We start from the raw sequence: 20,493 nt of genomic DNA on the forward strand, positions 1-20,493 counted from the left end.
CGATCTGAAAAATGTTCAAGCCAATTTTCTCGGTACCATGAATGCATCATGTGCTTCATGCCAGTCAAAGTTTTGGATAGATGAACGCAAACCCAGTTCCAGTCAGCAAAACCCCGTCTTCTACTTATGTTGCAGGGATGGTAAAATCAACTTGCCAACATTCCCCAACCAGCCTCCATTGCTACTTGAGCTGCTTGAGGGCACGACTGATGAGTCCAAGCACTTCCGCAATTTTATTCGAGCTTACAATTCAGCATTCAGTTTCACATCAAGCGGTGCAAATTTTGATCGTAACCTGGCCGACAATTCCGCCGGTGTGTACACTTTTCGAATCCAAGGTGCTGTTTATCATCTGATCTCAAAAGCTTTGCTTCCCCTCCCCGGTCATTCTCCTTCTTTTGCTCAAATCTACATCTACGACATAGACTATCAGATAGAGCAACGAAACTCAATCTTCCCTGACTTACATCGCACCATCTTAGAAAAGATCCACTACTGCCTGAATGTTTCCAACCCATTTGTTCATCAATTCCAAGCTAACAATGAAGAAACAATACTCACCGCATCCACGCAAGAGTTTGAGTTACGGGTTGGAGAGCCTTCCATTGCTGACAGACGTTATGCTCAACCCACAGGCTCCGAGATCGCTGTTCTTATGACTTGGGATGGAAATGAAGGAGACAGTAGGCGTAGCATTGTTCTTCGCAAGCGTGGTGGAGGACTGCAATTCGTTAATCAGCTACACGGATATTACGACCCACTCCACTTTGTGCTGCTATTTCCTTATGGTAGTCCGGGATGGAGCACCCAACTGAAGGAAAACTTCCAAGTAACAATGAAACAATTTTACGCCTACCACTTCATGGTTCGTGACACATCAAGATTGCTTCATCTCTCCGGCAGGCTTTTCCAGGAATATGTCGTGGACGCTTACGCTAAAGTTGAAGAATCACGATTACATTGGGTTCGTTGCAACCAGACAACATTGCGTGGATGCCTCTATCGAGGATTAGTTGATCAAGTAGCCTCGGACAATGTTGATATGCCTGCGGGACGGATGATCATACTCCCACCTACATTTACTAGCGGACCACGCTACATGCAAGGGTTGTACCAGGATGCTATGGCCATCGTACGAAAGATGGGAAAGCCTGATTTATTTATCACAATGACTTGCAATCCAAAATGGCCAGAAATCACACAAGCTCTGCTCCCTGGCCAGAAGTCACATGATCGATTTGATATTTGTTGTCGCGTTTTCCGCTTGAAACTAAAGGAGCTTCTCCGTTTGTTAATCGAGAAGGAAGTATTAGGCAAAGTAAACGGACGTGTGTACGTCGTTGAATTCCAAAAACGTGGTCTCCCGCATGCTCACATGTTATTGGTACTGGATACTCCCCACAAGCCGAAAACCCTAGAGGACATTGACAAGATAGTGTGCGCTGAAATTCCTGATCTTAGCGACAAAGATTTATTTGACTGTGTCACTACGCACATGATCCATGGCCCTTGCGGTTCTGCAAACCCAAGATCCCCGTGTATGAAGGAAGGTAAGTGCTCTAAGAAATTCCCAAAAGAGTTCATAGACTCCACGCAAGTCAACAATGATGGGTACCCTCTCTACGGACGTCGCAACAACGGGCAATTCATCCAAAAGATTTCGCATGTCATTGACAACCCTTGGGTTGTCCCATACAATAAATATTTGTGCAAGGCATTTAACTGTCACATTAACGTGGAAATTTGCTCTTTCGTTCAGTCCGTGAAGTACCTGTACAAGTATGTGTACAAGGGCCACGATCGCATTCAGGCAAGAGTTTCTGCTACATACCTCGGCACTTGCAGTATCACTCCTTATACTCCGCACGACGAAGCCCAAGAATATCTAGACGCGCGATACGTATCTGCATCAGAGGCATTCTGGCAAATTTGCGAGTTCAGCCTACAAAAAATGTACCCAACAGTTTTCGCCCTACAAGTTTACGATGAGAATATGCAAACCGTTGTATATGCAGAAGGAGAAACAATTGGTGAAGTCATGGGTAGGTCGGATCGCACGCCACTCACAGAGTGGATGCGTTACAACAGGGAGCATCCGGACGATATTCAAGCCAAACATATGTTGTACTGTGACTTTCCCTCATACTATACGTGGAACGATTCCACCCGACGTTGGACACGACGTCAACGACAACAGTGCATTGGAAGGGTCCACTTTGTCTGTCCTCGCGACACCGCACGATACTACCTCCGATTAATGCTTCATCATGTTCTAGGAGCTACCTGTTTTGACAATCTAAGGACCGTTGCTGGTGTTCTCTATGACACATATCAGGGTGCTGCAGCTGCTCACGGCCTACTCCACTCTGATGCAGAGTTTGACAATGATCTGTCTTTGGCAGCAGGTGTCGCTTCTCCCCGTCAAGTTCGCGAGCTCTATGCGATGATGTTGCTCTACTGTGAAATCTCCAACCCTCTTATGCTTCTCTAGAAACACCTTGATGCTATGTCGGATGACCTACGTTTAACCAGCCAATCACAAGACCCACATCATCTACAAAAAAAAATACTGATCCTAATCGATTCAATCCTCTATCACAATGGATCTTCGCTCGCGTCATTCCCAGGGTTACCCCGAATAGTCGAAGACCAGTCAGTACATGTCACCAGCAGGGCAATACATAGATACAACATCGAGAATGCAATCCTCACCGCAAAACACCTACAAAGCATGTTGAATGAAGAGTAGAGACAACTTTACGATGCTGTATTTGAAGCAATCGAATTTCCACAACATGCTACTATGGGTAATGTCTTCTTCGTCGATGGGCCTGGTGGATCTGGTAAGACGTTCCTCTACTCGGCAATTCTTGCAAAGATAAAGGCCTCTCGCCTATCGGCATTGTCAACTGCAACAAGTGGTATTGCCGCGCTCCTCCTCGAAAGCAGGCGAACCTTACACTCCACATTCAAGATTCCTATTCCTGTAACTCACGTCTCAACATGTGGATTTTCACCTGATTCGATGATCGGCCTCTAGATTCAAGCGGCAAGTATTATAATTGTTGACGAAGCACCAATGATGCACCGCCATGTCTTTGAGACTCTCGATCGAAGTATTCGCGATGTGATGAAGACTACCAACCCATATTTGGAAAATGTTCCTTTCGGCGGCAAAGTTGTTGTGATGGGAGGTGATTTCAGACAGATGCTTCCAGTAATGCAGAAAGGCTCCCGCGCAATGATCATCAATTCAGCCCTTAACCGAAGTGAGATATGGCGACATTGCTCTATTTTCCGTCTCAAAACAAATGTCCGTGTTTCGCCAGACCAACGAGCATGGAGCGAGTTCTTACTTGCTGTTGGAGAAGGACGGGCTGCCACAGATGTCTATCTTCCAAATGAGATACGCCGCGTATCCTCCCTAACAGATCTCATTTCCCAAGTTTATGGTTCCTTCGATGATGATGAAACTCAGCTGTTGACGAAAACGATCTTAACCCCGCTGAACGATGATGTCGTTGAGATCAACAACATGGTACTAGACGTCTTCCCCGGTGAGACAATGGAATACTTAAGCTCCGATGCAATCCCCCCCGGTGAAGTCCACAATGAATCCCTTTACCCGATTGAGTTTCTGAACACAATTGATGATGCAACTATGCCGCTGCACAGGCTCCATCTTAAGATTGGGTGCATAATAATCCTCATTCGAAACTTGACCACATTACAAGGCCTTTGCAACGGGACTAGGCTAAGAGTTGTTAGCTTCTTTCCAACAATGGTGCAAGTCAGTATCATCAGTCAAGGAAATTTCTATGGTCAAGTCCACCTCCTACCACGGATGTCGCTCTACCCATCTTAATCAAGGCTTCCCTTTCGATTCAAGCGCCTTCAATTCCCAATTTGGCTGGCCTTCGCAATGACGATTAATAAATCCCAAGGCCAAACTCTTGACACTGTTGGGATATATCTACCAAACCCGCTTTTCACTCATGGCCAGCTCTACGTCGCCCTCTCAAGAACAAGACTCGGTCCAACAGGAATCATGTTCTGCGATGGTGGGAAAAATCGATCGCACGTGACTAATGTTGTTTACACGGAGATTTTCCAAAAGTCGACGTTGCGATCACGACCGAGGCGATGAGCATCTCCATACTCCGTTACACTCTCCGATACACTCTCGAACTTGCCCTCCACAACATATTTGCATTGTTATCACAATCTCAACGCCCCATAAATGGATCCTTCAGGTGACACGGGGCTACGGCATGATTCCCTCCTCCCCAACCTGCAACCAAAGCAACAAGCAGACCCAAGAGGTGATAAATAAATCTTGATTTGCTCACACTACAATACATAGCATTTTACTACTTCTCACCGTGATATGTTTTACTTCTGAAACGATCGGATAATTATCGAGAAGCCCATCGGTGCGGAATATCGTACGCTACGACAATGGCCAGGTAAGGTCGACCCATTCATCTAATGTCACCGAACTATTACTAACTCTAACTGGCTACAAGCAGACCCAATAGATGATAAATAAGATGTATATTACTGACATTATGGTACATAATATTTTACTACTTATCGCCGTGATATTTTTTACTTCTGATAGCAATCGGGTAATTACGGAGAAGGCCATCAGTGCAAAATATCGAAGGCTACTGCAATAGCCATGTAAGTTCGGTCCATTCAACTAATGTCGCCTAACTTTGATTATCACTGAGTTTCTACAATTACTCTCTCGTAGTGTCTGCAACTTTCCCATACGTATTGCACGATCAATAAGCCACAACAACTTATCAGAACTACACATTTAATCCACTCCGCACGACGTGAAGCCTGCTCAGACGTGGCATGTTTTCTCCCATTCGAATGGTAATTTCATTCCACGGGGTTCCGTTTATTATTGAAGTTTATATCACATTGAGCATTTCATGTCCTACAATTGTTGATTTTTTGCAACACACGATTTAATCTTCCACTAAAATTCTGATGTCAATTTAAAATGTGAATTATAGCTGTGGAGTGCACCAATTTTTGTTGCGGCTGTGTTATTTATCCACTGTATGGTCATACCCCATGCGAGCTTTGCAAGCGGGCACCACTAGGAGGAGGTTGAATCTTACTCATTTCCTCTCATAATTAACCACTTTATTGGGAATTACGTCTTCTTCCAACTGTTAAATTGTCTCCCGCAATATTGCTCTGATATCTGATACTACTGTTTTGATTAATCAGTGCACTTGCCCTTCTACCTTCCGAAAATCATTACTTCCCCCGACTCAGCCTACTCAGCTATGTCAGCCCGCTCTTCACTGTCCAAATCAGGGGAAAATTTACAATTAAACATCGAGCCAAAAACAAATCAAAATTTACCCCGTCCTCCGGTCGCTTCTTTCAAACATGTCTTGCTCCCAATGGAAAATCATCAATTTTTGCCCAACTCAAGCCACATAATTACTTACTATTTCATTCCTTCTAGGTGGAACGTCAGGCTGAGGGACTTCTCTTTCATTACGGCATCTTCCCCATAGCCTCTACTGGGGTCTAAAAAATTTTGCTCAGCACGGCCTGCCAATGCCATTTCTCATCAGCATCCACTGCACTAGATATCACATCAGCACCACAAAATTTATTCGCCAAACAATTTTGCTTCTACATCCCAAACTTGCCCTGTTAAACTATAACCATTCAGTTCAGCACGGTAACGGCCCTGCTTTTCATATTCATCTCTCTACCTTGCGCGAGCATTGCGAGCGGGCCCCACTAGTAAGTCTAAATCTAAAATCAACGACATTTTTACGTGCATTTTTAGGCTTATCAATTGGGGCCGTTGCCAGGGAGGCACGGTTTGAATTTTAAAAATTCTGTTTTGGAGTGATCATCAATTTTATTACAAATTGTTGAATTGGATTGAATTTTGTAATTGTTTTGTGAATTTTAAACGCATATTTGAAATTGCAAAAATTACTATTGCTCTCTATCTTATATTTGATTTTTCTTGTTTGTCTAAGCTAATTGTCTTGATTATTTGTGTGTTTTGACATTGCATGGACGGTATGAGGTCTTTAAAACCTTATCTAGTGAACCTTGAGACAATCAGTAGAAGTCCTAGCCTTGATTACATTTTTGAGAGCTCCGAAGCAGAAAATCAACACATTTGTGAGAGAATGGAGGATAACAAAAATTTTAGAGCTGAACAAGGCGTTAGAAGAATGAGATTGAGAGAATTTTCTGATCCTGCAGAGAGTGAAACCTACACTAAAATTTCTGCTCGTTTACCTGAAAATGTTAATTTTAGAATTGACCCGAATATGATCAATCAATTACCTACGTTTTATGGACGATTTAATGAGGAGCCTTATGAGTTTTTAGAAGAGTAAAACCAGATATGTTCTGCTTATAGCTATGCAGGTTTTCCTCAGGAAATTCTTAAACTCCAGCTATTTCAATTTGCTTTGAAAGATAGGGCCAAAGAGTGGTTCAAAGGGGTTGGTCAAGAATTTCAATCTTAGAGTGAGATGCAATCTAGCTTTTTAAAGAAATTCTATTCTTATGGAAAGACCACTTCAATTAGGAAAGCTATAAGGGATTTTTATCAAGGAACTGACACTCTAGGAGACGCATGGGAGAGATTTATGTCACTTACTAGGAAGTGCCCACATCATCGTATTCCATCTCATGAATTCGTTAAAATTTTTTATGGTGGATTGAATGATCAGGAACGACATCTAGTGGATATATCTAGTGGAGGAATGTTCCTTGACACTCATGTAGATGAATCCATGAAACTTATGGAAAGTTAGTGGAAGATTGGACATATCGTCAAAGTTTTTCGTACACTAACCGAAATGCAGGTCCAAAGCGTGGAGGAATCATTGATGTCAAAGCAGTTGAGCCTGAGATCAGAATGGATAAGCTGGAAAGAGACATGAGCAAGATTGGTAAAACAATTGAAGATATGAGCAATAATTTTAAATCTTTTTTGCAGGAAACTAAAGGAAAAGCGAATACATATGAAGGCAATAATTCCACTCACAACCCTTGTTGTTTTTGTTCTAGTGAAGAACATTCTGATGAGTCTTGTCCTATAGTTGAACAGGTTAATGCATTTGGAAGAAAAGATGCAGGACATACCCAATGGGATGCAAGACCTAATCAGAATTGGAGCAAAGGAGGAAACAACAACTTCGCATCAAAGCAATTTGCACCGCAGCAATATCAGCAATATTTTCAAAATTTTTCTAAACCTTTTTACTCTCATCCTAACAAAAATAACGACAACGCTTACTCAAATTTAATGGAATTTATCAGGGAAATGCAGGAAGAGAGAAAAAACATGCATGAAGAAAGGAAGATGTTGATGTAGACCTTAGAAGAACACAATAAGGAAATTGAAATGCTCAAGCGAGGACAAGGCATTCAAGCACAACAACAAGCTCTCAGAATGAAAGGTAAATCAGAAGAAGTCCTTATAAGAGAAGGCCATCCAGGTCAACTCCCTACCCAGCCTAATATTAATCCAAAGAATATCATGTTGTGTGTAGATAGAAATTTAGAATCATCATGTTTTGTATCTTCCGAAAATATGAATGAATCTTGCATTAGTGAAAATAATAATGTTGCATCATGCACTGGTTTTACGAATAATTTTGTACATAATTGTGCAGAAGATATGAATATTAATGAGCAAGTCCATGTAATTTCAAAATTAAGAAGTGGGAAAGTTTTTTAGGATTTCATGAAGCTAAAGATAAAGAAAATGGAGAGATGGAAAATGATCAATGAGATAAGGGTTGCGAGGATGAGGAAAGGCATCCAAGAATGGCACACCCTAATCCAATTGATTATAGACCACCCATTCCATTTCCTAGTGCATTAAATATAACCATGTAAAAACTAGAAAATTCTCATTTGCTTGAAATATTTAAAAATGCAACCATAACTATTCCCCTTACTGAGGCAATACAAAATATTCCTTCCTATGTAAAATATGTGAAGGAATTGTGCACCCCTTATAGGAAGCAGAAAAGGGTACAACTTTCTGAAAATATTAGTTGAATTTTATTGAATGATATTCTTAGAAGAAGAAGAGATCCAGGGGCTCCTCTCATTAAATATGAAATAGGAGGAATGGCTTTTAGCAAATCACTTCTTGATTCAGGTGCTAGTGTTAACATAATGCCTCAAGCTTTGTATGATAAGTTTAAATTTGGTGAACTTGAACCTATTTTTCTTGAATTACAATTAGCCGATGGTTCAACTAGGCAACCTTATGGAAAATTAGAAGATGTTATTGTGAAAGTAGAGAATTCTAAATTTCCTAATGATTTCATAGTTGCAGATATGAAAATAACTGGAAATTTGAGCCATGCTCCTATTATTCTAGGTAGACCATTCCTAGCTACGGCAAAACCGACAACAGATTGGGATAAGGGTACAGTGGAACTCAAAGTAGGAGATGAAAAAATTGAACTATCTATCTCAAAATTAATGAAATACCCAAAAGACACAAGCGAGGATGTTTGTTTCCTATGGTTGGTAGAAGAAGACGATTTTGATTTTGATCCGTGCTCTTATGATTTATTTTCTTGTGAATCTAATGAATGTTTGAATGAAAAATCTTCCATGCCAACAAATATTTCATTACATTCTGAAATTGAGTTTAAGCCTTTACCTTCGTCATTGAAATATGCTTATTTAGGACCATGCAATTCTTTCCCCCTAATTATATCATCATTGTTATCATCTGAACAAGAATTAGAGCTTTTAGGTGTTTTATTTACTTACAAATCTGGTACAGGATAGACAATTGATGACATTAAGGGCATTAGTCCAAACATTTGTGAGCATAGAATTTTCTTAGAGGAAAATTCTAAGGCAACAAGACAACCTCAAAGGCGACTCAACCCGCACATGTTGGAGGTTGTTAAGAAAGAAATCATGGAATGGCTAAAAGCTGATTTCATATATGCCATTTCAGATAGCCCGTGGGTAAGTCCTACTCATGTAGTACCTAAGAAAACAGGAATAACTGTGACGAAGGATGAAAATGGTAATGAAGTTCAAACTCGAGTAGCTTCTAGTTGGAGAGTATGCATAGATTATAGGAAGCTTAACTCTGTGACTAAGAAATACCATTATCCATTAACATTCATTGATGAGATTCTTGAAAGACTTTCAGGTCAAAATTTTTATTGTTCTCTAGATGGATATTCAGGATATAACTAAATTGAAATTAACAAAAGTGATCAAGAGAAAACAGCATTTACGTGTCTAGTAGGTACTTTTGCATTTAAAAGGATGCCTTTTGGGTTATGCAATGCACCAGCTACTTTTTAAAGGTGTATGACTGCTATGTTTTCCGATTTAGTAGGGAATTGCTTAGAAATTTTTATAGATGATTTTTCAGTCTTTAGTTCATCATTTGATAGTTGTCTATCTAATTTAACCAAGGTGTTGCAGATATGTGTACGGAACAATCTGGCTCTAAACTTGGAGAAGTCCCACTTCATGGTGGAGGGAATTGTCCTAGGGCACCATATCAGCAAGGATGGGCTAAGGGTGGACAAGGCCAAGGTCGAGGTTATCAAGAATCTCCCCCTGCCCACAACCCTAAAGCAACTTAGGGGATTTCTAGGGCATGATGGCTTCTATAGAAGATTTGTTAAAGGTTGCTAAAATTTCTAAACCCTTAGCTAATTTACTTTCTAAAGATACATTGTTTGTTTTTGATGAAAATGCTAAAGCATCCTTCTTGCAGATTAAAGAAACTTTAATTCAAGCATCAATTTTACAAGCTCTAGATTGGAGTAAGCCTTTTGAGATTATGTGTGACGCCTCTGACAATGCAGTGGGAGCTAGTTTAGGACAAAGAATTGACAAGAAGCCAGTTGTCATCTACTATGCAAGCAAAACATTAGGAGGAGCCCAGGTAAACTACTCAACAACCAAAAAAGAATTGCTTGCTATTACTTTTGCCTTAGAGAAATTTCGTTCTTACTTATTAGTAGTAAAATAATTGTCTTTTCAGATCCTGCAGCTTTAAAGTTTTTATTAAATAAAAAAGAAACCAAACCTAGATTAATACGGTGGATTTTACTTTTACAAGTATTTGATTTAGAAATAAAGGATAAACATGGAATAGATAATACTGTTGCAGATCATCTTTCCAGATTATCTACAGAATTATCTATTCCTATCCATGATGATTTTCCTAATGAATATATTTTAGAAATTTTAAGTAAAAAGCTTCCATGGTATGCTCATATTGTAAATTTTATTGTCACAGGATTAGTACCTAATGATTGGGATGTTAATGATAGAAATACGTTTTACAAAGATATTAATTACTATTATTATGAGGAACCTGAACTTTTTAAATTAGGTGTTGATCATGTGTTTAGAAGATGTGTACCCGAGGAAGAACAATGGAGCATATTATATGCTTGCCATTCTTCTTTATGTGCTGGACATTATGCTCCAAAATTAACTGCATTTAAAGTTTTAAATTGTGGGTTCTTTTGGCCAACCTTATTTTCAGATGCTTTTAAGTTCTGCTCTAGTTGTTTAAAATGTAAAGCTATGGTAAATATCAAAAAGAATGATAGAATGCCACTACAGCCTATCATTGAAGTAGAAATATTTGACCTACGGGGGATTGATTTTATGGGACCATTCCCAAATTCAGATGGACATGAGTATATTTTGATGGGAGTTGATTATCTTTCCAGATGCGTTGAAGCAATCCCCACTAGGTGAAATGATCATAAAGTAGTGCTTAAATTCATTCAGCAGCATATATTTTGCAGGTTTGGTTGTCCTAGAGCAATTATTAGCGATGGAGGAAGTCATTTCAACAATTCTCAATTCAGGACCGTGCTTAAAAAATATGGGGTTCAACATAGAATCACTACCCCATATCATCCACAAGCCAATGGTCAAATTGAGAATTCAAATAGAGAGATTAAGAAGATTATTATAAAGATTATTAGGCCTGCTGGAAAAGATTGGTCAAGTAGGTTATATGATGCTCTTTGGGCATATAGAATTGCTTACAAAACACCCTTAGGGATGTCTCCTTATAGGGTTGATTTCGGTAAAGCATGTCATTTTCCGGTGGAAATAGAACATAGAACATAGTGTGGTGGCCGGTAAAGATTGTCACGGCGGACAGGTATGTCCGCTACCTGTGGGCGATCGTGAGGCAGGACGGGTTCGTCTCGGCACGCCGGGTTGTCGGCGTCCAGGTCGCGATCTCGACGTCGGACGTAGTGGTCTGTCCGGGCCGGATGGTCGGCCATGTACTCGCGGGCGTAGTCGTCCCTCGGAGGTGGTCTATCCCTGGCGCGGGCGTCATACGGGTCGCACCACAGGTCTCGATCTAGACATCCGGGGTATGGGACGTCGTCGTAACACCGGTCCTATGCCTCGTGCATGTCTTCAACTTTGTCGTAGGGGCTCCTCCGTCGTGGAACGTATTGGTTGACCCACGGCGGGTCGTTTCGTAGTCCTCGGGCGGGGAACGCTGGTCCGGGTCTGCGTACGGGGGATCGGGGGTGCTCGAGCATCCGCTCCATGTGTTCCATCCGGGTGGCCATGGCGCGAAAGTATGCCCCTTAGTCATCAAACGGGTCCTATTGGGGTGGAAGCTTGCGTGGTACTCCTCGCCCGCCAGTGTCGGCGCTCTAGGGGGTGTCCTTGTCAATGGGCGACTTCCCATTCTGTCGATGGCATATGGCCGTCTCTTCGTCATAATCACTAGGGGGGGACTCGCCACGAGGTGGCGGTGAGTTGCGAGGGGAGATCCATAGCCCACGAGACATACTAGTGGGATCTCATGGTCCGGATGATGGGGGGGCACCCGTAACGGCAGGTGCAGTCCGCGCGGCTTCGATAGGCGGCGGTATCGGGCTGGCTACCGGCGTCGCGGGACAATGCTTCGAGAGGGCAGTAGCGTGGCCCCTCTCATCAGGCGACGGTTCCGACTGTCGCGGGGAGGTAGAACCTCCGCGTTGAGCTCTCCGGCTTGATCACGTCTCTATGGCCGTCCCTAGGGAATACTAGATGCGTTTTGAAAACAATGAGATGCGATGCATGCGGATGCAGCTAGTGATGCGAATGCGGCGTCAGAGGCGCGATGTGAGCAACCACAGCCTGCTCTGATACCAATTTGATGCAAGACCACGTCCTAGACGAAGTCCTGCCGTCACCGAGGGTTTGCACTCAGTGTCGAGGGTGCGTTGGTGCGCGACGAATGCTCGATGGGTTCGTCGGGCACGGGAATCCTATGAAGGCGAGCTAGGATGAAAAAGATCCAGGAGGGGGTGTAGTATGTGCAGCAGCCGATGAGCAGGGAGAAGCTGGCGTTCGAGGGACCAACAGGGTCACCCGGAGACGGGTAAGGGGACCTTCCGACCCTCGTCCAGATGGACGAGGTTGGCTACGACGCCCAACCGGGAATCCCTATTGGAGGTGGCCCGCACGCGACGTGCAAATCGACTCGTACCGACCGGGTGGGATGCTCGATAACACGTAGTTCTTTGCTCGCCTATCTCGCTCATCTATGTCTAACCCGAGCACGGAGGAGGCAAAAGAAGATGCACTGTAAGAAATAAAAGACGAGACGAGAGAGGACGGCGTACCAAGTAGTCGTCCGGCAATGTCACGCGTAATCTCGGTCGGCTCAGTGGGAGTTGCCCTTGACCGAGAGGTGGTAGTGGGTGTAATCGAGATGGGCCGGGCGTCGCAACATGGCACGTTCAGAGGAGGCACAACGATGGAGTTGAGGGTCGTAGCGCGCCACGACATGTTGCGTGACGCAGGGCATGGCTCAAGTCCGCAGGTGCAGCGCGCTCAGGCACCAGTGTGGTGAGGCCGTGCGGTGGGGCAGGTGTGCGCGGCACCAGACGGTGCAACGGATGACTCGACGGCCCGGTGGTGCAGCGCACCGGGCGCGAGTCTAGGAGGTGAGCGGCGCAAGACGACAATCACGTCGTCGGAGCTAGGTGCAGGTGGAGAGCTGCGACCTCGATGGTGGGTCGGCATAGCTCGGAGCACCGGCGGTGAGGATTAGGGAACTGCGGACGACTGCACGCAGTACAGGTCTTGGTATGAACAAGCTCAGAGGTGCCTAGGCGAGGCTCAACAGGCTCCTTCGGAGACTATCGGGTAGGAGAGCGGATGCGTACCCGGGGTGGGCACGAGTCGCCCTACTGCTTGAGCAGGCGGGGGGCGAGGGTGCCCACGGAGGACACCACGTTGATTGCAACGTCGCGGCAACGGGCAAACGGTGAATGAGCACCAGTAGGGGCACGAACGTGTGGGCCGCCTCTGACGCAGGGCGAGGGGAAGGGCGGCCCTTCCGCAGGTGCAGCGTCGTCCTTCAGAGCGGGATGGAGACTCCAGGTGCAGCCAAAGGATGGACGACTAGAGCCCCGGCAAGAGCTTTAGTCCGCAGCAGTGGCTCACACGGGCAGGAAGCCAGCGGGAAGTGGCGGACGCCTCCCAGGTAGCTTTCCTCTTTCTTCCCTTCTTCACCTCTGGCTCTTCTCCTCTTCTTCTTCTGCTTCTACTTCTTCTGCTTTACTGGTCATAACCCTAACTCAACGGGGAGTAATCATCTCTTCTTTCAAAACCACGATATTCAAATTCATCAAAATAACAGCGTGCGTCTTAGGGCACCAAATCCGACCCTTATATAGGGGGGGGGGGGGGGATGGGAGCCCAAAGACCAAAAAGACCTATTTTTTTCTCAAAATAACCCTAGGACCTAAGGGCACGAGGATGACTATAAGATGAAGAAAATGAAGATGAAACGGGGGAGAGGAGGGAAGATCCTTATAGGGTCGAATCCTCCCTCCGTACATGCGATGACGACGCGTAAGAAAATACGAAAGACGAAGATCAAAACCAAAGACGACGAACGAAATGAAACACGAAAACGATAAGGTATCAATTACCCAAAATACTTGAATCCGGGCGTGCGTACTGACGCCTTGGCCTGCTGAGCTGGCTGGATGCGGACGGCCGATGCCATCGGTGGCGGCAGTGACGTCTCTGAAGACGTATCCAGGGCTGGAGCTGGTGATGTCAGGGACGACGGTGATGACTCCGAAGGCATATCCGGGGTTATTGCCGGGGCTGCGCCATCACCACCTTTCATCTTAATGAGTACAGATGTGAATAAAATACAATGAAGAAGGCACCTGATTAAGCAAGACTTGCAAAATTTATAAGAAGACGCCCTAAAAAGCCCAAGAAGCCCAAAAGACTCAAGAAGCCCAAGGGAGGAACATATAAACAGTCCTTCAAAGAGTCATGTGGGGGTTGTCTAGAATTTCTGTCTAAACAGGTTAGGGCCTGGAGAAGAAGAGTTCTGGAGACCCTCCAAGAGCTGATGAGCATTGGAGTTGGGAGGAGAAGCAAGCCAAGGCATAACCAGAGCAAGACGATCACCACCTCATCGGAAGGATCGTGACACAAGGTTGGTGTGATTGTTGTAGTTTCAGAGAGTGTGTTGTTCTCCCTCTAAGACAATCTAGGTTGGGCTGGAAAGCATCAATCAGTGTATTTCCAACATTTTCCAGCTGACATTGTTGTTTGTTCTAGGTTGATTTCTAGTGTGTTTGTTAAAAAGAGTTTTCAATTCATCCATTCCTCAGCTCTTCTCATCATTTCCAAGCAGCTCAAGCTCAGCTTCAGCTTGAGCAGAGCACCGCCAAAGCTGCGCACGACCCGCGCGCAGGGAGACCCACGCGAAGCCAAGAGGCCACGCGCAACATCTGCGCACGATCCGCACGCAGGGAGAGCCGCGCGTAGCCAACAGGCCACGTGCAGCTCCTGCGCACGATCTGCGTGCAGCTCCTGCTCAGGATTTTCACGCAAGGAGGTCCGCGCGCAGGGAGAGTCGCGCACAACCAACAGGCCGCGCGCAGCTCATGCAAACGATCCGTGCGTAGGGAGAGCCGCGCGCAGCTCCTGCGCATGATCTGCACGCAAGGAGGGCCGCGCACAGCCAACAAACTGCGCGTAGCTCTTGTGCACACTTCGTGCTCAAGGTAAGCGGCGCAGCCAACAGGCCGCGCGCAGCTACTGCTCACGACCCGCGCGTAGAGAGACACACGCAGCCAAGAAGCTGGGCATTTCGTTCGTCCCCTACTCAAAAATTATAGGCGAGAGCCTGTAATTGAGTAGGGTATTGCTCCACAAAACAAGCTCTCTGTAGTTAGATTTTCTTAATCTAATCTTCAGAAGAAAGACAGTGATAGGAGTTAGTTAAGATTTATTAACTTAACTCTCGTACTGAGGATTTTGCTAAATCGATTTTACTAAGAACTTTTTATGAGTTAATCACTGAAAAGCTTCCCATAAATTAACTGAAGAATATCACCATAACTTTTACTAAAGATTATCTTATTCATATCCTATAAATCATTCTTAGACAAACTGCTTATTGAATTAATTGGAAACTCTACATGGAATTTGTTGTACCGTTATTTTACTGAAGATATTTGAACTGATTGTTAGAATACCTTAAAGGAATTGGATAACATAAATTAAATTGAAAGAGGAATACTTCTGGAATATCTGCTCCTTGTGGTTCGACATCTTACTCGCGCTAAGGCTGTGAGGATAATTTTTATTGTTCACTATCTCAAATACTCACACGACTCATCAGTAAAAACCCCATAATTTGAGGTTATCAACCGCGAAGGTGATGGGCACTACACGCGCAGCTACTCATCAGCCCCTCCCCAAGCCCATGGTTCCACCCCTCTATGATGACACAACCCCTAAACGGAGTTACACTGACTCGGACGGGAGAGGAGTAGTAGCCTTATCCAAGGAGGAAGTCTAGAGGATGGCAGCACCATTTGCCTCCACATTGATTGGGCGGTTCACTACAAAACACCCACTTATTGACGATATCATGAGGGTCTACTTAGCGTCGGGGAATTTCCTCGGATTAGTGGTCATTGGCACACGCAACCATCGGAGTATCTTCATTCGCTTCCAACTGGAAGCTGACTTGAGGAGGGCTTGGAGTCAAACTACGTGGATGATCAATGGCTCCATCATGCACATCTATCGCTGGACAGCTGAATAGATGAGCACCCGAGAGCACTGTCCTCACTCCGCGCCGGTATGAATAGGTTTCCTAGGGCTACAGCCACATCTCTTCATGCCCACTGCTCTTGAATCGTTAGCTCGTGCAGTTGGAACATTTATACGTCTTGCTAAAGATGTAGAATTGTTCAATCGCCTAGGATATGCATGGGTATGTGTCGAGATAGATCTCCTTGAGCCCACTCACCGCATGATACTCATTCGAAATGGAAATGAGTTGATTCGTCAGCCCATCGTGTCTGAGAACCTTCCACAGCTCTGTACACACTATACCCTCCTTGGCCATACGATTCATACGTGCCACCAAAAGGCGTCACCGACTACCTCAACTCTCGTGGAGAAGTACTTCCCCCCTTTGAAGTACAACGATTATATCCTAGCCGGCAACCACACTACCCATGACCGCCACCCTACCCGGAGGCCACCATCGAGCACCCGTCCAACCACTGTATCGCAGGGTGTGCCTACTGTCTCGTCCTCATGGGATTCCATGTCGGCTAAGTTGGTACCAACTAAGCCTGGCCCGATAGCCTCACAGTGGGTGAAGAAGGCCGCTAATAAGCGCCCCCCAACCCTCACCCCGAAGGCATCTACTATTAGTACTCGATTAGGAAAAGTTAAGGAGATACGTGCCCCACTTACCTCAAACTCCTTTGACGTACTAGATGTACTAGGGAGACCTGAGGGAGACTGTACTCCACTAGACCATCCCCTCGTCCTTCATCTTTGCATCCCTCCCTAACACCTCAACCTACATCGCCTCACCCCCCTCCCACACCTATCCCCCCTTAGCACCTCAATCTACATTGTCCCCCTTAGCACGTACCCCACCATCCCCGCCTATCCGCTCTCCTCCACCTGCCCATCCTACCACCTCTACCCACTCCACACCCTCTCACCGACCTCCATCCCCATCATCCCTACCCTGCTCCCCCCTGCCCCTCCACCTTGCTCCCCTCCACCTAGCCCACTGACCATTACCATCCCTAGCTTATCGGCCCACCCTAGCCACACTCCCCACCAGATATACTCACCTTCCTGCCCGACCTCCACCCATCACATATACCTTTTGAGCGGGAGGACTGCTTGACTAACACTCAAGCCCCAATCCCTAGTTCAGAGGACACTTGTCGAGATCCTAGCGGCCACCTTTCCACAGCAGAGGAGGATGATGACGCCTCCATCTCCGAGGAATCGGATTTAGACACCTCTCCTCTTCCAGATCATCACTCAGATAACCCGCATACATCTTGCATCTATAACACCCGATCGAGGGTGCGTCACACGAGTCGATAATTTTATGATTCCAAGTCTAGTCTGGAAATGTAGAGGGGTCCGTAACCCTCTAACCCAGTCACATCTCCTCCCTAGTCAATAAGTACAACTTAGGAATAGTTGGACTTATTGAACCGATGACCACATCGGGTTGCTCCCACTCCATTGAGAGGAAACTCGGAATGGATCATGTTTATTGTCATCCCTCGAATAAGCTCTGACATTTTTGGAAGTGGGACTATTCGGTGGACCTACTAGCTGAAGGGAACCAATACGCCCCCAAAGCCCTATAGGCTTACTATAGTCTATGCCTCACATAGACACTTAGTGCGGGAGGCCCTCTAGGGGGAACTCGCTTTACATATTCACTCTTACTCACACCTTGTTGACCTCCCTTGGTTTCTAGCTGGGGATTTCAACTACATACGGGCAGTCAGCGAACGCTAGGAAGGGCGCCTACTTCAGCCAAGTTCTCTACAAGCGTTCAATAATTTTATCCACCAGACATCACTTGTGGAGCCTCCTACTATCGGAGAGAAGTGGACTTGGCGTAATCAGCGTCAAGCCGATGCGCGTATGTACCAACGGATCGACCGTTGCTTCATCAATAGCACAACATTGATGTAGTGCACCATCATGATTGAGATACTCCTGAGATATTATTCAGATCACTCACCAATCCTCCTTCTCCCAGACTCGAGTAATCGAGTTTGCCGCCCCCCATTCCGCTTCCAAGCCATGTGGTTAGAGCATAACGACTTTCGTCGTCTTGTGCAGCCATTGGCATGGAACGATCTCGACATCCCCTATGGAGAACTTCAGCTATCGCCTGAGGAATCTCAAACTCCACCTGAAGTGGTGGAATCGACATATCTTTGGAGACGTCCACGCGCCAGTCAAAGTACTCAAGCGGGAATTAGTTGCCGTCGAGCGACAATTGCAAGATGTCTGGAAATACGAGGAGGGAGAGCATCAAGTTTGACTTAAGGAGCAGCTTGAGGATGCTATATGGCGCCAAGAGATTTTCTATCTCCAGAAATCGCGTATTTAACGGCTATGAGAAGGTGATAGAAACACACGTTATGAGACACGATATGTCTTTACCTCAATCCGTCATAGAGCGAGGCCCAATTATACAACTCTACTAGAGATGTATAATCAGGACCCCTCCCAGATGGTAGACGCAATTGTGGCGTTTTACCACTCGCTCCTATCCTCACAACCAACTGTGGTAAGGACCTTCTCGCATCTATCCCTCCCTTGGTGACCAATTAGGAAAGCGCCCTCCTCACAGCCCTACCCACCCAAGTAGAGATCAAGGAGGTAGTCTTTTCCTTAGCTACGAACAAAGCCCCCGGACCGGATGGATTCTCAGCAGAATTCTATACGACCTGTTGGGACATCGTAGGTACAGATTTGGTGCTCGCTATCAAAGAGGTGCTTACGTGCAAAGTCTTCCCTCGCAGTTGGAAATCTACTTTTTTGGGGCTCATGCCCAAAGTGGCTCTTCCAACTACCTTTCGAGACTTTTGCCCCATCAGTCTTTGTAATGTATGCTACAAAGTTGCATCCAAAATCATTACAAAGAGACAAGGGAACCTCCTTGAGCGACTCATATCGCCTGAGCAGTGTCGTTTTGTCAAGGGTTGACAAATCCATGACAACATCATGCTCATTCACGAGCTAACCCAGTCCTTGGACGCTCATATTCCGGGCTCAAATGTCATCATCAAACAATATATGGAGAAGGCCTTTGATCGAGTCGAGTGGAATTTTCTCACCATAGTGTTGCGCCGCTTTGGGTTCACTACTGAGTTCATTGATCTTGTCATTGCTTGCATAAGAGAGAATCACTTCTCTTTTGAAAGCTGGAAACTCCACTGGCTTCTTCACCGCCACAATAGGTCTCCAACAAGGGGATCCTATCTCGCCTACCATTTTCATATTGATGGAAGAGGTCTTCAGTTGATTGCTCACCCGTGCGATTAATCACGGCCTCATCCAACCGTACTTTACGAAAAGGGGATGCCCGATCCTCTCACATTCTCTATTTGCAGACGATGCCATCCTCTTCCTCAATGGATCTAAAAAATCCAATAAGGAACTTATGAGTGTCCTCACAGCATACGAGCAAGCTTCGGGCCAGCTCGTAAATGCCTCGAAGAGTAGATTTATAGTTGGTCCTTCCACTACTATAAAGCACTCTCAGATCATCCAGCACTATACTCACTACTCACGAGGATGACTACCTTTCAAATATCGTGGATGTCCTATCATTCTGGGACCCGCGAGGCATCATTACTTTGATACCTTGTTGGGTAAACTCTGAAAGAAACTAGAGGGATGTAAACTTTGTTTCTTGTCACCTGGCAGACGTATCCAACTTATTTGACACGTGCGCATGAGTATCCCATTGCACACCCTCGCGGTTCATTCACTGTCTTCTACGGTCCTCTGCTTAGTGGAACAACTATGCACACTTTTCTTATGGTTAGGTCACCTCGAGGGAGAGCGCTAACACCATTGGGTTTCTTGGGAGAAAGCATGTCGGCTGACGGATGAGGGGGGTCTCTGGATCAGACGACTCTCGGATGTCTAGGACATGCTCCAAAAGAAGCTCCTATGGCGCTTGCCCACCACATACTCACCATTGAGTTATTTTATTTACGCAGGTATGGCGAGTGGGTCCATCGAGAGGTTGATATTCAGGGTCCTCGGCAATGGCAAGCGTGGCAGCACCACTGGCTTCAGCTTGCCCAGGTCACCCGTTGTCACATTGGACGACGAGAAAATAGCGCCTGGTTTGATACCTGGCATGTCACTACTGTCCCACAACCCCACATACTTAGACCATGGATCATCGTTTCTTTCATAGTGAGACATCACTTGAATGCTGGCACCAAATCATAAACCATTGTCGTGCACTACCTCGTGCTACACTGACCCCGTTCGAGAGTTTTGGCAGGGTGTTTCTCTCGCCAACATACTCTAAACAGAGCCCCATTCTATACATCACCGTAGCTTATCTGCTATGGGAGATATGGAAAGGGCGAAACTCTTCTCATTTTGCAGAATCGCCCA

The 20,493-nt window shown here is 45.4% G+C and overlaps 2 protein-coding genes and 1 long non-coding RNA gene across 4 annotated transcripts; all 3 read left to right on the forward strand.

Moving 5' to 3' along the window:
* Positions 1-37: 37 nt before the first annotated feature.
* LOC144705456 (uncharacterized) lies at positions 38-2,491 on the forward strand. Its single transcript, XM_078578137.1, has one exon. It carries the CDS (start codon positions 38-40, stop codon positions 2,489-2,491), a length of 2,454 nt encoding a protein of 817 aa, XP_078434263.1.
* A 312-nt stretch (positions 2,492-2,803) lies between these two features.
* On the forward strand, positions 2,804-3,865 carry LOC144705457 (uncharacterized). Its single transcript, XM_078578138.1, has 3 exons — positions 2,804-2,986; positions 3,041-3,269; positions 3,330-3,865. The coding sequence occupies exons 1-3, from the start codon at positions 2,804-2,806 to the stop codon at positions 3,863-3,865; spliced, it is 948 nt and encodes a 315-aa protein (XP_078434264.1).
* A 541-nt stretch (positions 3,866-4,406) lies between these two features.
* On the forward strand, positions 4,407-5,734 carry LOC144705791 (uncharacterized). Of its 2 annotated transcripts, none has more exons than XR_013582111.1 (5): positions 4,407-4,466; positions 4,622-4,683; positions 4,757-4,884; positions 5,028-5,123; positions 5,492-5,734. It is a non-coding gene; the product is annotated as an uncharacterized LOC144705791 (long non-coding RNA). The 2 variants fall into 2 exon arrangements; XR_013582112.1 differs by lacking the exon at positions 5,492-5,734 and adding an exon at positions 5,248-5,262.
* Positions 5,735-20,493: the final 14,759 nt, after the last annotated feature.

This window comes from Wolffia australiana, chromosome 7 (genome assembly GCF_029677425.1).
Source record: "Wolffia australiana isolate 7733 chromosome 7, ASM2967742v1".
In the NCBI taxonomy this organism is placed as follows: Eukaryota; Viridiplantae; Streptophyta; class Magnoliopsida; order Alismatales; family Araceae; genus Wolffia; species Wolffia australiana.

Excerpts from the sequence above, each read along its gene's own strand:
- LOC144705457 (XM_078578138.1), top strand. The coding sequence starts at position 2,804 with ATGGGTAATGTCTTCTTCGTCGATGGGCCTGGTGGATCTGGTAAGACG. Across the intron at positions 2,987-3,040 it reads CATTCAAGATTCCTATTCCT|ATTCAAGCGGCAAGTATTAT; the intron begins GTAACTCACGTC and ends ATCGGCCTCTAG. Across the intron at positions 3,270-3,329 it reads CAATTCAGCCCTTAACCGAA|ACCAACGAGCATGGAGCGAG; the intron begins GTGAGATATGGC and ends GTGTTTCGCCAG.
- LOC144705456 (XM_078578137.1), top strand. The coding sequence starts at position 38 with ATGAATGCATCATGTGCTTCATGCCAGTCAAAGTTTTGGATAGATGAA.